The 17,138-nt window shown below is 34.9% G+C and overlaps 2 protein-coding genes and 1 pseudogene across 2 annotated transcripts; all 3 read right to left on the bottom strand.

Moving 5' to 3' along the window:
* Positions 1 to 7,511: 7,511 nt before the first annotated feature.
* On the bottom strand, positions 7,512 to 12,576 carry LOC146919041 (chalcone synthase 9-like). The gene is made up of 3 exons (XM_085712306.1): positions 12,221 to 12,576; positions 11,730 to 11,880; positions 7,512 to 8,577 (listed from the first exon to the last, which is right to left on the bottom strand). Exons 1-3 carry the CDS (start codon positions 12,396 to 12,398, stop codon positions 7,737 to 7,739), a joined length of 1,170 nt encoding a protein of 389 aa, XP_085568432.1. The 5' UTR covers positions 12,399 to 12,576; the 3' UTR covers positions 7,512 to 7,736.
* LOC146919043 (small nucleolar RNA Z159/U59) lies at positions 9,161 to 9,251 on the bottom strand (annotated as a pseudogene).
* Positions 9,743 to 11,712, bottom strand: LOC146919042 (SURP and G-patch domain-containing protein 1-like protein). Its single transcript, XM_085712307.1, has 4 exons — positions 11,150 to 11,712; positions 10,439 to 10,974; positions 10,140 to 10,325; positions 9,743 to 9,987 (listed from the first exon to the last, which is right to left on the bottom strand). Exons 2-4 carry the CDS (start codon positions 10,476 to 10,478, stop codon positions 9,848 to 9,850), a joined length of 366 nt encoding a protein of 121 aa, XP_085568433.1. The 5' UTR covers positions 10,479 to 10,974; positions 11,150 to 11,712; the 3' UTR covers positions 9,743 to 9,847.
* Positions 12,577 to 17,138: the final 4,562 nt, after the last annotated feature.

Genomic DNA, 17,138 nt, shown 5'->3' with positions numbered 1-17,138 from the left:
GCCCTTCAACGTGTTTGTTCTTAGCTGGGCATTGGTGGAATTGGATAGCTTGTAATATTGTTTACTTGGGAAGGGAAAAAAAATCTTTTTATTTCAAGTCTTAGAAGAGACAAGAACACTTTCCTTGATTATGGAAGTTTGTTTTTCAAAAATTAATATCTCGCCAATTGACATTAGATAGGTGTCTTGGCATCTAGTTACACCATTTCAACAGTAAGTTATAGAATTCAACTTCTCCCTAAACTTTCTTTCTCCTTCGTTCATTGAGGAGGGGTGGTTTTAGGTCATTTTTTGACCTAGAATCACCCCTCTACATCTTTTTTCCCCTTTCTTTCAATCTAAATAAGTGGTTTTCACATATATAAAGTTCTTCCTTTTGTGTTTTTTGTGATTTCCTCCTCCAAGTGCGGCGTTCTATTGTTCGTCGTCTTGTGCGGCGTTTGATTTTGCGTCTTGTCGCAGTATTCGTTTAGTTCCTATTGAAAGATCGACATCAGTCAATTACAAATTCAACCAATGATTTGGGCGTCAACGTTGCAGATCTGGAAGCATGGGTATTTCGGTGACTTAGGTTTTATCATATTATTTGTAGGCATTTTGCAGTTGTATGCTATTAACTTGGGTGCTGTGAGTTTGTTCACAGATTCACCATTTACATTTTTAGCGATGTTTGTATCTGATGTACTCTATCGATTTGAATGAATGAATATCGTTTTGTTTTTATAAAAAAAAAAGGTGTCTTGGCATCCAAGTATTGTTTTGTCCATTATGTGGATGAAAGTTATATCGGTGATGGTAGAGTTGGAGCTGGTGTTGGTGGTTTAATTAGAAGAGGTGATGTGTTGTGTAATTAGATTGCAACTTTCTAGTTATTGCCAATAATACTTATGCGGAACTTATGACTTTGTTTCTTGGTCAGAAGCTTGCCAAAAATATTGGTTGCAATCATGTTTGTTGCTATTCATACTCGAAAACTATTATTGATATTGTTACTAAGCCTGTTAACAAGTACCACTGATATGATTTTGTCATTGCTTGTGTCCAAGAGTTATTAAGAATAGGCGAGGAGGTGTAGTTATGTCGCTATCTCAGAGAAGGGAATGTTAAGGATGACAGGTTCAAGATTTGAAATTTTTCACGAGAAGACTTGAATTCTTTTCTTTTAAGTGATTATTGGAGGGCTCTTTATCTTCAGGACTAAGCTTTTTTTTTTTCATTTAAGGATATGTACCAAAAATATAGTATCATAGGTGTTTATGTTAGTATATAATTCATAAGTCAATTCAAACAAATCCTGAATAATTTTTTTTACTCGAGTGATAAACAAATTTTATTCATAATAGAATCAATTGAAAATGTCATTGGTCATATTTCATTTATTTTCAGACAATTTCTGAACTATCAAGATCATTTTTCATCATAATCAAAAGTTTTTTTACCAAAAAATGGAAGAGTTATGAAAAAAAAATCTCAATTTTTGTCGTTAGACATTCAAGTGCAAGTGAGGGGAAAATTATAAAGGTAAATTAAGGAGTGTTTGCTTAGACCTAGACTTCAACCCGTGTGATGCACGAGTTTAGAGTTGCATATATAAGTATCAAATTGACTATATTATTAGAAATCACTCACTATCATTCAATGGAATACAACCGTGTTTCAAAAATGGATCAGTGATCAACCAGTCAAGGTACTGGTCATTGGTTATTTGTCGAATCATTGAATCATTGTTGAACCCCATGCCAAAACCGAATGACCCGGTTGTTTAAGTATCAAGTTTGCTATATTATTAGAAACAACTTACTACCATTTAATGGAATAGAGTAGTGTTTTAAAAATTGGATCAATGATCAGCCCGATCAAGATATTGAGTCATTAGTTTATTGGTCGAACCACTGAGTCGTTGGTTGAAATATATGAATGAGTTGCATGATCCCGCTGTTTAATTCAATTTACATAAAAAAAATGTACATGTATTAAATCAGATTGAATCGGGTGACTCGAGTTAGATCGGTCTATATTAAAAATTTATAAAAATGTTTATGACTTGAATTTCTTAACGGTATAAATTAATACATTTATTAAAATTACAAATTTAATAAGAGAGTTGTTGCCACCGGAAAGGTCGATGTATGACATATCAAAACAATTTATTACTAATATACACCCCCTTCGTTTCACAATGATGCTGGAACAAAATTGGTTTGTGCAATTCCTCTAAGGTTTTGATGATAACAAAATATCGAAGAACAATTGAATATGCTAATATTTATTCAAGTATACAAGACCATAAAATAAAATCTATTGATGAATTGAACATGTATTAGAGCATCAGAAGCACAAGAGAAGCTAAAAGACTATGGGTGAAGATATGAAGAAAGGTCAACCAGAAGTCAACATCTTGGATCAGAAGAAAGGATGCTCATCATACTCTGAAGGATTCTATTTAGACTGTGAAGGATCTCATCATACTCTAAAAGTCATCAGACTCTAAAAGATAACATCAGACTCAGAAGACCCCATCAGACTTGGAGGACCTCCAGACTTAGAAGATCTTGAGGGCTCAGACTCCACGTTAGATTTGTCGTCTTTTGTAGCTATCTCTATCAAGGATTTGATAGTACAATTTTGTATTTTTCTGACCACGTGTAGAAACGGACAAAGAACTTCGAGGACAAAGAAAATGAACAGGTAATTCCAATTTAAGCAAAGGAATTTCAAATGAATATTCAACGACTCTTAATGCGCTGACACTCTTCTCTAACGTCTCTCAAATTCCTGCCTATAAAAGGAGCTAAAGACCTGAATAAGATTAACAAGACTGCTATTTTTATCGTGCCATTACTCTGTCAAATTGGTTTCGTGTTGTAACTTTTTTTTTATTCAAACAAGAAAGAAACCAAAGAAGAAAAGGAGGTTGATTTGAGAATTTGTGTTTCACTTCAGACTTTCTAACTCCAGCTTCTATCTCGATCGAGGAAAAAAAATCTTAATAAAAGAAAAATAAATCCTCTTATGTATACAAAATCTTTCCCCGAACCTTTAGTATATTCCTGTTATGGTTAGAGGAAAATGAATCCTCTAGCTTTGACAAAAAGTCCTCTTCCATGTTACGACAAATAACTCCCAAGAAATAGCAATGGGACCCAAAAGTGTCTCTTGTGGCATTGGAAACAAAATAGGAAAAGAGGACCCTAACTTGTTTGGATCACTCAATATCCCTTTCGGGTTTGAAAATTATTCTTTAGACTTCAAAGATTGTTATCAGTTATCACACATTTGGAAATAACCTTCAATATTGATGGTCGGATATGACAAATGTACCAAATCGTTTACTAAGTAATAAAGTGATAACTAGAGTATCGTATCCACAGGGATTGTCGTTTCGTCCAAACAATCCGCGTTACTTATTTTTGAAAGTTTGACGATATAAAAGTAAGGGTTAGAAAGTCTCGCAATTTTTATATGTTTGCAATAGAGCAAATTTACCTATTTTTGGTTGCAGAAAAGTAAGCAGCGGTTAGGTTCGAATCCCCCCTATCTGTATTGTTGGATATTAAATAATAGATATGTCGCGTTTATTTATCTTAGGTAGACTATACAAGTGATGAGGTCGTTGGGACGTTACTAACCTATTTTGGTCGATCCCTCCGATGGCTAACTGCACCTGCTGATCGCATGGTGATCCTTGCGTGCGAGGTCTTGCTAATTCAAAGGTTATTGAAACATAAACTTAAATTGGCTTTCCAGTGTTTCCCAAGGCAATGAAGGCCAAGGTTCCCTTAGGTCTGCCCATCTATGAATCTTAGGACACTCATAGCACACCCTCTTTACGGTCTTAGTAGTTCTACAAATGGGCAGCCCTAATCTACGTTTACCTTACTAAGGGTTTCAAGAGAATGGTTCGATAAATCCTTATTCCCCGGAGATGCTTGTTTCCCTAATTACTAACCAGTTACATCCTAGGTTCGGTAGAGCACCACTTAATCTTAGTAATGTCACCTCCTAAGTACCTACAACTAGGGTCAACTCTCTTTCGGTATCTTTCGCTAGTTAATAATCACTTACTTCCTAGACAGATAGTTATATAATGCTATAAATATCAAGATATAAGCAACAAGATAGTAGTAGCAATGTTAGGCTATGTTACCACCTAAGTACCTAATCTAGGGGTACGCTCCTTTGAAATAAATAACTAAATCAGAAACTTAATAGCGAACAAAAGAATAAATAAAATAAACGACATATTATATTAAATAATATCCAACAAAAATAAACAGAGGTTCATCTTAGAACTCTAACCTAAAAAGATTTAGTTACACATGGTAACTAAAAACAAATTACTAAAAATAAAAACATACCCTAGAAAATCAAGGAGAAGATAGAAACTCTCCTGAAGCTCCAAAGTTGCCTTCCTCTTGAACTGCCACAGTTCTGAACTAGAATTTCTGAATGAGGAAGGTTGATATTTATAGTGAGAGTTTCTACCAGGGTTTGGGCTAAAAGTGCGGGCTTTACCCAACACGAAAGTAGGAAAGGACGCTTGCACCCCGCATTTTTGCATGCACGGGGGTGCATGAGAAACACCCAAGGCGCATGAGAGTGAGGCAAAATGAATGCCCTAGGCGCATGGCTTGACAAATTCATGCCATAGACATTTTTCCATGCCCTAGGCGCACATGGTCTATTTCCTAGGCCCAATCTCCGATTTTCCGTCGTTTTTAGGTATTCGTTTTCAAAAACTTGCCTCGGTACTTTGGGAACAGAATTCCTCCCACTTGTAAGTCTTCTGAGGCCTCTTGAATCTTCATTCTTGTTATCCTGAATCTTCACAATTCTTCAGATGTTCTTGATTTGTTGATTTGCATGGTTTCTACGTGAATTACTTCAAAACCCCCCTAAAATTGTTATGTTTCGGGAAAACTAGAATTACAGACTCAAATATTGAAAACATTACAAAAGTCCTGAAATCATAGACAATTTTCAAATACTCCTCCTTTTTGCTGCTAAATCCTACTGAAAATAACTAAAAAAACATGCTAAGAATAACGTAAGATGACATGTCATCAAAAATCCCCAACGACAATTAACTGTTATTCGCTATTTAATTTTTCTTTTGAAAGAAACGACGGTTAACTGTCGTTGATGGTATTTTGATTTGTGTGATAGCACATCTTTTAGTGTAAACGACAATCTTCTCCAAGCTAAACCCAATTAAACAAACATTTTCGAAAATTGTTGTATACACATTTGATAAAGCTGAAAAACACATGTAAAAGACGAAAAGCTCCCGCGGCAGTTAACTGCCGAATTATGAAACCAACGACAGTTAGCTGCCGAGGAAAACTTCGGCAGTTAATGCCGATGATCTGTTATAAGAGCATAACAGACCTCTTAATGTGACACCAAGGCACCGAACATTCAACCTCTGAGGTTCTCCACCGTTGAATTGTGCATGAACTTCGAACATATCGACCATTGTTTCAGATATACACAATAAGAAATTAAAAATAATCAATGAAAAACTCACTCAAACATTTCATCAAACACTTGATGTGCAAATTATACATAAACCCTAAAAATCATAAAAATAACCCTAAAATGTTTTACTCTAAAAAAAACATAAAAATTCAAAAAATATAACAAAATTATTCAACTTATATCCACTCTTAAAATAAATCATATACTCTTACATTTAAATCTTTTTAAAAACTGAAATAAAAAAATAAATATAAAACACCAAAATCAAAAATAACCATAAAATTCTAAACTATAATATAAACATCATACAAACATTTTAACTAAATTAATCAACTTACGTCTACTCTAAAAATGGATTATAACATATAAATTTACTCAAAAACTAAAAAAAAAAAAAATCTACTCAAAAACTACAAAAAAAAACATGTATAACAACTAAAATGTAAGTTAATAACACTATGATTTACTTACTTGTGATTTTGTTGAATAAATTTGGTTGGGGTTTTTAGAGAGTTTTTGAGAGAGATTGGATAAATTTTTGGGTTAATTATGTTTCTAGTCCCTATAAAATAGCGACTTTGTAAGTTTAGTCCCTACTTAATTTTAATAGCATTTTTAGTCCCTAATTTTGTTTTTCTGCACTGAGTATTAGTCCCTACTCAATTCAAATTTGTTTAATTTATGCTTAAACTCTTAAATTTTTGAACAATTTTTTGCAGACATGTTTAGAACATTACTAAAAGTTCGTCCGCAAAAAATTATTGCAAAATTTGATTTCTACATCCAGATTTTATTACTTTTTATCTTTAACTTTTGTCGTTTTAAAAAATTCATATTTAATTCATTTCATGTTAGAAAATTCTAAATTTTAGTAAACGAACCTTTCATAGTGTTCTAATCTTGTCTCAAAAAAATCGTTCAAAAATTTAAGAGTTTAAGGATAATTAATCAAACTTTGTTTTAGCAGGGACTAAAATTATAAGTAAATTTTTTTTTATAGGGACTAAAAATGCTATTAAAATTAAGTAGGGACTAAACTTACAAGGTCGCTATTTTATAGGGACTAGAAACATAATTAACCCTAAATTTTTTGAGATTTTGAGAGTAATAATGGATGAGAGAGCTTCTGTCAGATTTTGAATCAATACGTATCGGCAGTTAACTGCCGAAGTTTTCCTCGGAAGTTAACTGCCGCCGGTTCCATTCATAATTCGGCAGTTAACTCCCGCCGGGGCTTTTCGTCTTTTACATGTGTTTTTCAGTCTTATCAACATACAACAATTTTCAACATTTTCCCACTTTTAACAATAACTTATATGGATCAATTGCCATCCCTTCCCGGTTAATCACGTGACTACATAACTTAACTTCTTCGAGCCAAAATTCACAATTCGATAACTTAGCATCCAATTTTCGATCCTTTAATACAATCTTCGATCCTTTAATACTTTGAGAATTTTGTCAACGAACACAGCTACAAACTGATCTAAATACGATTAAAGATTTTGTTCATGTAATCCATGAGCATTGATGTAGCAATAGTCACACAAAACGACATAACCAAATACATGTAAGGACCATATCCAGCTCTAAACGATATCTTGGGCAAGGATAGATCCAGAGAGTGAAAAGATGAGGGGCCGAAGAATTATAGTTCACTTCAATATCAACTATTTTTTTTACTAATTCAATATTAACCAATTATTTGTCAAAAAATATTAACTAATTATTAAAATCATATAATTTAAAAGTGATAAAGATATTTATATTATCATGTTTCTTACCTACCTAAACTCCAAATGAACGTTTATAAAATCAAGCGATTGAGCTTAAATGGTTATATAGTGTTCGCCAAAAGACGAATCCTTCAAGAGAACCCATATTTAAATCCTCAAAAGAATAATTCTTGTTACATGGTTGCATGTTTCATGAGTTTGTGTAAGATTTTAAAATTGAACATTCAATTTAAAATTCTTTGTAATTGTATATATGATATAATTTCTTAACTATATATGATATAATTTTTAAAAAAATGAGGAAGAGAACATTATTATTATTAATAATATTGACACTTATGGCCATTTTACAACATTTTCATATGAGATATGAACTTTGTGTCTTGAGGTTATAATGTCAAGCTCACCATTGAACTAACACCTCATGAACATAGTAAACTTCAGACAAGTTTATTTTATTCGAACAAAAACTATAGTGATTTTGAAAATAATACTTAATAAAAAGTATATTACCAAAGAATCTTATATGGCTACACTGCGAAGAACAATTGTTTCAATGGTAAGTCCAGGTCCGAAGCCGAACAATACACCCCATTCAAGTCCTTCACCAGTGGTCTTAAGTCCCTCTTGAGCTGATTTCTTTCTCATCTCGTCTAAGATGAACAATACACATGCACTTGACATATTACCATATTGACTAAGAATTTCCCTAGTGGCCTTCATCTTTTCAGGTTTTAAGGCTAACTTTTGCTCAACTTGGTCAATAATTGCGGCTCCACCTGGGTGAGCAATCCAAAATATTGAGTTGTAATCAGAGATGTTTAATGGTTGAAATGCCTCAATTAGTGCTTTATCAATGTTTTTTGAGACAATCACAGGGACATCTTTAAGAAGATGAAATGTTAGTCCAGCTTCACGAAGGTGACCATCAATGGCACCTTCACTATTAGGAGCAATTGTTTGTGCAGTCCAAACCATCTCAAATATAGGTTTCTCAATTTCTGGTATAGGGTCAGAACCAACAATGAGTGCAGCAGCTCCATCTCCGAATAATGCTTGTCCAACAAGACTGTCCAAGTGAGTATCACTGGGGCCACGAAATGTGACTGCAGTGACTTCAGAACAAACAACCAACACACGAGCATCTTTGTTATTTTCAGCTAAATCCTTTGCCAAACGAAGCACAGTGCCACCTGCAAAGCACCCTTGTTGGTACATCATGTACCTTTTTACATATGGACGAAGACCTAAAAGTTTGGTAAGTTGATAATCAGCTCCAGGCATGTCAACACCACTTGTGGTGCAAAAGATTAAATGTGTAATCTTTGATTTTGGATGGCCCCATTCTTTTATAGCCTTCACTCACTACAAGAAATGTTGCATTTTGCCAGGGGCAGAAGCCCTGGCAAAATGCTAAAAGCCTTGGCAACTGGACGTTTGCCAGGGGTTTTGCCAGGAGCAGAATCACCAGCAAATATGCTCATCGCAAATGACCCTGCCAGGGCTTTAGCTCCTGGCAAATTGTGTCTGCATGATTGCAGGCTTTCGCAGACCGTGTCAGAATCACATGTCATTTTCAAACCATGCCAGGAACATTGCCAGGGGTTAACCCCTGGCAAAATGCAAACGATTTTTTTAAAAAAAACGTTTTTAATTTGTTTAAAAAATCAAAATATTAAAATTTAATAATTAAAATAATTTTAAAAAACGTTTTAAAATTGTTTTTTAATTAGATAGATATTTCTTTTAGGGAATGATTATTAGATAGATAGTAGGTATTTTTATTCCTAAAAAAAAAGTAGCCATTTTTATGGCCCAAAATTAATATAATACATACAATCTGAAGCACAACATACATACAATCTGAAGCACAACATACATACAATCTGAAGCACAAAGTGTTTTTTTTTTTTTTTTCATTTCTGATAAAAATCAAAATTTGAACAGTCCCCTCAGTTCAGGTCTCCTATAATTTTCTTCCGCACAGAAAAATCTCAGAAGAACGAAAGTTATATCATTTTGTTCATCATCGGAGACTAATATTAACAATTACAAAACCCCTTAACTATAAAACACTCACAAAAACCCTCGATTAAATCAATAACTACAAAGCTCGTGAAACAATTAAAAAAATTGATTTGGCAAAATAGAGACCTAAAAAACCAAATTGATAATAAAATTCGAATGAAAAAGTGATAGAATTGGAATGGAGTAGTATTCTATCAACCTGTATTTAAAAGTGATACTAGCTCTCTACCATTGTTAACCTTTAACAAACATATCAGTGACTTATGTTCTTAGTATGTAATGTTCCTTGTTCAGTTGAGAACTACAGCCTATACTTGTGGCAGTTTCCAACTTCATCTCAATGTTATAATAGGTTTATGGTTTATAGTTTGGCTCTTTATTTTAACAAACCAAAAAGTAATATATATGGGAAAGTGAATACAATTTCATCTCATGAAACAACATGTGCTTGATAACTGATTATCTAACACATCATAAGAACTATTTTTTAAGTTTTTTTTTTCGTTTCAAGTTTCAACAACTTAACATTGATCTATACATGTATACATGCTAGAAGACTTCAATTCCAAAATGGTTCATGTGAATGGCACATAAGTTAAACTACATCAAAATTCCATGGTTGAATGAATCAACAAACATAAAACTAATACCTGTTGGACAGCACCTACTCCCAAGTTATCTTTCTTAACACTGCCTGCCATTACAGGATCTGCAATACCCTTCCTAGAGCCACCTAGACCCTCACCTGCATTATCATCAATGTCAGCACAAGAAAGAAATGACAAGCATATAAATGGCATACAACAGTTAGAGCTTGAGTTGGACTCTCTTAAACGAGTTACTCTTAAATGCATTCATCGACTTGAGAGGGAAAACGCTTAAAGAAATTCTAAGCACCTTCTTTCCAGCCAATTTTTGATAAAAGCTTGTGACCAACATTATCAGCCAAAATTTTGGCCCTCTCAGCAGCCTCCTTTGCAGCTTTCATAGCTGCTGCGTCATTACAGTTAGCAAAGAACTTCTCAAGTTCTTCCTCAGGAATATAATCACTCATGTGATGGCCTTTTTTCCTTGAAGCTGAAGCTGCGCTCAAGATAAAGTGATCAAGAGATTATTACATTTACATAAAGAAAATTCACAACTCAACTGTTCAAATAAAATGAATGCAAGTCCAATAAAAACCAGGTAACAATCACCATCAAAAGTTGAACCTTGAAGAGATGGGGGAGGGGGCATCTCATCTTTTGAATGCCTAGGTTGTTTAACTTTTCTTCCTGTGTGGCTTTCTTCATGTAAAACTCCATTAGCGCTAAAGAATTGGCATTTGATGATCCACCGAGCTCATTTGAACAGATAAACAAAACACATGCATCAATAAAATGTTGCATACAAAGATACATGAGGTTTTTGACAACTGAGAGTCCTACACATTCGGATCTTTTCCTTTCAGACGAGTAAATCTCAATTCAACTATACAAATATAATTTCCATCCACTAATCCTTTTGAAAACAACATAATGACAGCTAAAGTATCATAATGACAGCTAAACTGCCATGCTGTATAAGTATCCCTTACCTGAGCTTCCAACTGAAAATGCTTGTCCTGCATATCCAGAACCCCTTGATACGTCAACACTATCATATAAAGGAGAGGCAGGGATTTGGTAACTTGACTGTTGCTGGGACGATCTCTGAGGACCATTTCTTGGTCTGGAAGATGGAATGCTTGTCCCTGCTGAGGATTAAATTGTTCAACATTACAAGCCAAAATAGACTAAACCATGTAAAGAAAAAGATAAAACATAACGCAGGAATGAGAGCCAGGAGACTAATCACAAAATATACCGAAAAAAATATAAAAAACTACAAAAATTTAATTTAGAGAAGAGGTAAAAGATGGAACTCACCAAAAAGAAGAAAAGATATGAGATGGTCGCCGGTCACATTTCCGGCAACGCGGGGACAAGTTTTGGTGCGGTGGCTGCCAGTGAAATGCTCCGATTGAAAAATTTATTTAGGGGTTTTGATGAGAAATCTATGGAGAAGAAGATTATGAACTTACTTTCACAAATAACACCCATGATGGCCGGAAATCGAGAGAAAAGGTGAAAAATGGGGTTTTTGAAATCTCTGTAATCTTGAAAAAAATTAGGTGGTTTTTAAAGGGGAGGAAGAGAGGAGTTCAAAGGTGTTGGTTTCATGGCTAATAGATGTCAGAGTAAGTAGATCGATCACCGTAAAGGAGGGTGGCTGTGGTGGTGTTTTATGTGGAAGGAGAGATAGAAGCGCAGAGGAGAAAATGAAGGAAAGATCTCTGAAGTGGGAGAAAGTAGAGGAAAAAGTAGCGATGTATGTCAGGGATTTTGACATGTTACCCCCTCTTAAAATTTGCCAGGGGTTTGCCAGGGCTTGCTCTTGGCAAATTTGCCAGGAGTTCTTGCTCCTGGCATAATTCCCCAGCTAATTGCAAGATTTCTTGTAGTGACTGCAGCCTCTTTTCCTAGCCTAGGTACCTCTGCAACCACCATGTCTTGCCTAGCATCCAATGATGGTGCCGTATAAGCACAAACATTGGGGTTCTCTTTCAAAATCTTTTCTGTAAGATACATGTATCTCCTCTTGATCATCGATTTGTCACCTGAAGCATTTAGAGAGAAAGAACATTAGTACAACAATCTGCGGGTTATACCAAAGTTGGTCGCATAATAATTGGCATAACTGTTCTCTAATATACCTGAAGCAGTTACAAAGAAATGACATTTGTACAACAATTTATACATCATTTAATTTTCTCAAATAATAGAAAACTAATTGAATTCTCTAATATACCCTTAATGACTATAATTTCACCCTTAAAGATAATAAGTGAAGAATCTCAAATTCAATTCTGACCTCTACTGCAATGTCTCTGTTCACGGGGACAATATGTATTTAATTTTGCTAAAAAAATGTATTTAATTAGTAAAAAAAATACTTACAAATGCGTTGGAATTTCTCTTTGAGTTCGATTTTGTGTTCACTATTTGTGATTTTAAAGTAAAAATCAGGATATGTATTTTGTTCAACACAATTTGCTGGATTTGCAGTGCCAATAGCCAAAATGGTTGCAGGGCCTTCTGCCCTTTGAGCCTTGCGAATTTCAGATACACTCACCATCTTGATATATTTTTTGTGACAATCTTGATATATTTAGTAGCTTCTAACTGTAACAGAAGATATGATATGATATGATATGTTGGTAACAACTAAGTAGTGTAATTGGAACTCAATTGGTTACACTACTTGCTATAGAAATTATGAGAGGGATGAGGAGTGTTGTGGTGGAAAGATGTTTAGGGTGAGATGGTTTTATAGGAAGGCAATAGTGGATATTGGAGAGTAGCTGAACATCTCGTGCTTCAATCAAACACTCGACATCGTGCAAATTTCAATATTCAACATCACGTGTTTCAATTCTTCAAAAAGAAAAAAAACTGTTGAAAGATGATATGAAAAAAATAGAAATGCATCTGTTAAATGAAGAAGAAGTAGAAACAAGCTAGAGTTCAATAACTGCTGTCAGAAGCTGTACTTCAGAAGCACATGTTCAGAAGCTGTACTTCAAAAGCAGTACTTCAGAAGCACATGATCAAAAGCTGGAGCTGCTGTTCAATAACTTGCAGCTCAAGTTACCAGCTTAGTTAGCTCAAGTTACTAGCTTATATGGCTAACTTGAAGCCCAAGTTTCTTGTAACTAACTTGCTTAGCTGTCAATTAGTTAGTTATAATCTGGTGCGAGATGGTTCATAGTAGCTTATAGTATAGCTTTATTTTATACACCTATATAAGGCTGTTGTATCAGTGATTCAAGGTTAATGAGAATCATTCTTCATTCTTCATATTTTTCTCTCTTTTCTTCTCTTTTTTTGTCTGAATTTCATTTTCTCAATATGGTATCATTGAGCCTTCAGATCTAAACAAGTTTCTTCTGCAAGCTTTTCAAGCTCTTCATCAATGGCGCCACGCAACAAAGACGTTGGTACTTCTTCTACCTTCGAGGAGGATCCTACAAATCATTCAAGTCCTTCTTTTGTTCATCCAAGCGATGGTCCTTCTTCAGTTTCCGTTTCTCCGGTTCTTGACGGATCAAATTATCATTCTTGGGCTCGTTCAATGCGAAGAGCTTTGGGCGGGAAAATGAAGTTTGAATTCGTTGATGGATCAATTTCTCCAATTCTTGATGAATTTGATCCTCTTTTTCGCGCTTGGAATCGCTGTAACATGCTCGTTCATTCTTGGCTTGTGAATTCGGTTTCTCCTTCAATTGCTCAATTCATTGTGTTTATGGAAAATGCATGTGATGTTTGGGTGGATTTGAAGGAACGATTTGCACAAGGTGACTTGGTAAGGATCTCTGAACTAATGCAAGAAATTTACTCCTTACAACAAGATTCCAAAACAGTTACCACTTTCTACTCTGAATTGAAGATTCTTTGGGAAGAATTGGAGATTTACATGCCTATACCAAACTGCACTTGTAGAGTACGTTGTTCTTGTGAATTCATGAGAAATGCACGACGCAATCACACTCTGCTCTATGCTATTCGTTTTCTTACTGGTTTGAATGAAAGCTTTAGTATGGTGAAATCTCGAATTCTGTTAATGGATCCTCTTCCCTCTATGAACAAGATTTTCTCCATGGTTTTACAATATGAAAGACAACATAATCCTTCTCCTACTATTGATGACTCTGCTTTAATCAACTCTGTTGATTCCAAGAAGTTTAAAGGCAACAACTCTTTTGGTAAATCATCATTTCAAGGATCAAATTCTAAAGGTACTTCTCGTGTTTGCACCTTTTGTGGAAAGAGCAATCACACTGTTGAAACATGTTGGAAGAAGTATGGAGTTCCACCACATCTTCAGAAACAATTCAATTCTGGTTATGCCAATCATGTTGCACCTGAGGGAGATAATAATGTTGCAGAATCCCCAACTAGTGTTGATAGCAAGGGTAGTGCTCCAGCTATTACACATGAGCAATATGAAAGGTTAATGACCCTTCTTCAAGGTTCATCTTTTAATCAAAGTTCAGGAATTGTGCATGCTTCCAATCAGGTTACTTCTATGTCTGTTGGTCATTCACCATCAGACAGGCAAGGTACAAATTTCATTAATTCTTTGGCAAATTACAATTTTACTCAAAACTTCTGGATCATAGATTCAGGAGCTTCTCATCATATTTGTTGCAATCTAAAGTGGTTTCATTCTTACAATGAAATTGCTCCCATGTCCATAAAATTACCTACAGGTCATATTAGTATGGCAATATATTCAGGAACTGTTAAATTTTCTTCCATTCTTATTCTTTATGATGTTCTTTATGTCCTTGATTTTAATTACAATTTGCTTTCTGTGTCCAAAATGAATGGTTCCCTGAATACTATTGTTAGTTTTAATGGTTTTCAATGTTTGATTCAGGACAAGAAAACCATGAGGATGATTGGTTCTGGTGATAAGAGAGAAGATTTGTACTACTTGAATCTGGACAATAAGTTGGCTTGTTCTGCAAGCAAGACCATTCACTCAACCATCCCTTTACCTGATAGTGCTCTTTGGCATTTCAGACTTGGCCATCTTTCATTTTCTAGAATGAATTTGTTGCAATCTATTTCCCTTTTGTTCATGTTGATTCTAAGGAAACATGTGATGTATGCCATTTTTCTAAGCATAGAAAACTCCCTTTCCCTATCAGTTGTAATAAAGCTTCAAAACCTTTTGATCTAATACATTTTGATATTTGGGGCCCCATTTCTGTTCCTTCTGTTCATAATCATGTTTATTTCCTCACTGCAGTTGATGATTATAGTAGATATACTTGGTTAACCCTAATGAAAACAAAAAGTGAAACCAGACACCATGTCATTGCTTTTATAACCCTCATTGAAAATCATTTCAACTGTAATGTGAAAACTGTCAGAAGTGATAATGGTCCTGAATTCAACATCCCTTCATTTTATGCATCCAAAGGAATTTTACACCAAACTAGTTGTGTTGAAACGCCTCAGCAAAATGCAAGAGTTAAGAGAAAACATCAGCACATTTTAAACATTACTAGAGCATTACTCTTTCAATCTCATTTACCTAAACATTTTTGGTCCTATGCTGCAGTTCATGCAGTTTTTATCATGAATAGAGTGCCTAGCCCCATTTTACAAAATCAATCACCCTATTTTCTATTACATAACATGCAACCTGATTTACATCAACTTAAAGTTTTTGGTTCTTTAGCCTATGCCTCTACTTTACAAGCTCAAAGAAGCAAACTTGATTCTAGAGCAAGAAAGTGCATCTTTCTTGGCTACAAAAGTGGCATGAAAGGTGTTGTGCTTTTAGACATACACTCAAAACAAATATTTGTTTCTAGAAATGTTACCCATCATGAAACTATTCTTCCTTATCAGTCCAACCCTTCACATATTCCTTGGACCTATCATACCAACATACAACCTGTTTCTGACATTGCTTTTTCCCCTAGTGCTGAACCTGTTTCTGATACTTCACCTTCATCTATTGAATCCTCTCTTCCCACTACCAATGACACATCCACATCAACATCCCCATCCACCACTTCCCCTATTCATTCACCCAAACCCACAAGACTCAGGTCTCAACCAGCTTATTTGAAAGATTTTGTATGCAGCTCATCTGCTCAATCACCATCATCAGTCAACTCAGGTATACCTTATCCACTCTCCTCTTTTCATTCTTTTTCTCATTTATCATCTTCACATAAAGCTTTTTCTACTTCTGTCACACAAAGTACTGAGCCTAAAACCTATAAAGAAGCATGTCAGTCTGATCATTGGTTAAAAGCAATGAATGTTGAATTGGAGGCACTAGCCAATAATGGAACCTGGTGCATTGTTGATACACCACCAAATGTGAAACCTATTGGTTGTAAATGGGTGTATAGAATCAAGTACAAAGCTGATGGTTCTATTGAAAGATACAAAGCAAGATTGGTGGCTAAAGGGTATAATCAAATAGAGGGTCTTGATTATTTTGATACATTTTCACCAGTAGCCAAATTAACTACTGTGAGGACCCTTCTTGCTATTGCATCCATTCAAAATTGGCATTTGCACCAACTAGATGTGAACAATGCTTTTCTTCATGGGGAGCTACATGAAACTGTTTACATGACAATTCCAGAAGGTGTCTCATGTTCATCTGGCAAAGTCTGTAAATTGAAGAAAAGCCTCTATAGTTTGAAACAAGCTAGTAAAAAATGGTATGAGAAACTGACTACATTGCTTTTAGCTGAAGGATACAGTCAATCCACTACTGACTACTCTTTGTTTACCCTTCAACATGGTAGTGATTTCACAGCACTTCTAGTGTATGTGGATGACATTATACTAGTTGGCACTTCACTTGATGAGTTTCAGAGAATCAAGAATATTCTTGATAATCAATTCAAAATCAAGGATTTAGGGATTCTTAAATACTTTTTGGGATTAGAGGTAGCTCATTCCAAGGAAGGAATCTCTATTTCACAGAGAAAATACTGTCTTGATTTGCTTGACTCATCAGGTCTTTTAGGTGCCAAACCTGCTCCTACACCTTTAGACACTTCAGTCAAATTGCATCAAGACACAAGTAAACCTTTTACAGATGTGTCTTGCTACAGGAGGCTTATTGGAAGACTGTTGTATTTAAACACTACAAGCCCTGATATTTCATTGGCCACTCAACAACTGAGTCAGTTTCTCAATGTTCCTACCACTACTCATTATAAAGCTGCATGTAGAATTCTTAGATACCTCAAAAATGCTCCTGGCCTTGGTCTTCTGTTTCCAAGAAAGTCAGAAGTACAAATATTGGGGTATGTTGATGCAGATTGGGCAGGTTGTG

Source organism: Medicago sativa, chromosome 5, assembly GCF_051527215.1.
Source record: "Medicago sativa cultivar Bolivia chromosome 5, Bolivia_mono, whole genome shotgun sequence".
NCBI classification, from domain to species: Eukaryota; Viridiplantae; Streptophyta; class Magnoliopsida; order Fabales; family Fabaceae; genus Medicago; species Medicago sativa.
Note: the sequence above shows the minus strand (reverse complement) of the source record. Positions and strands in the feature narration are given on the sequence as shown.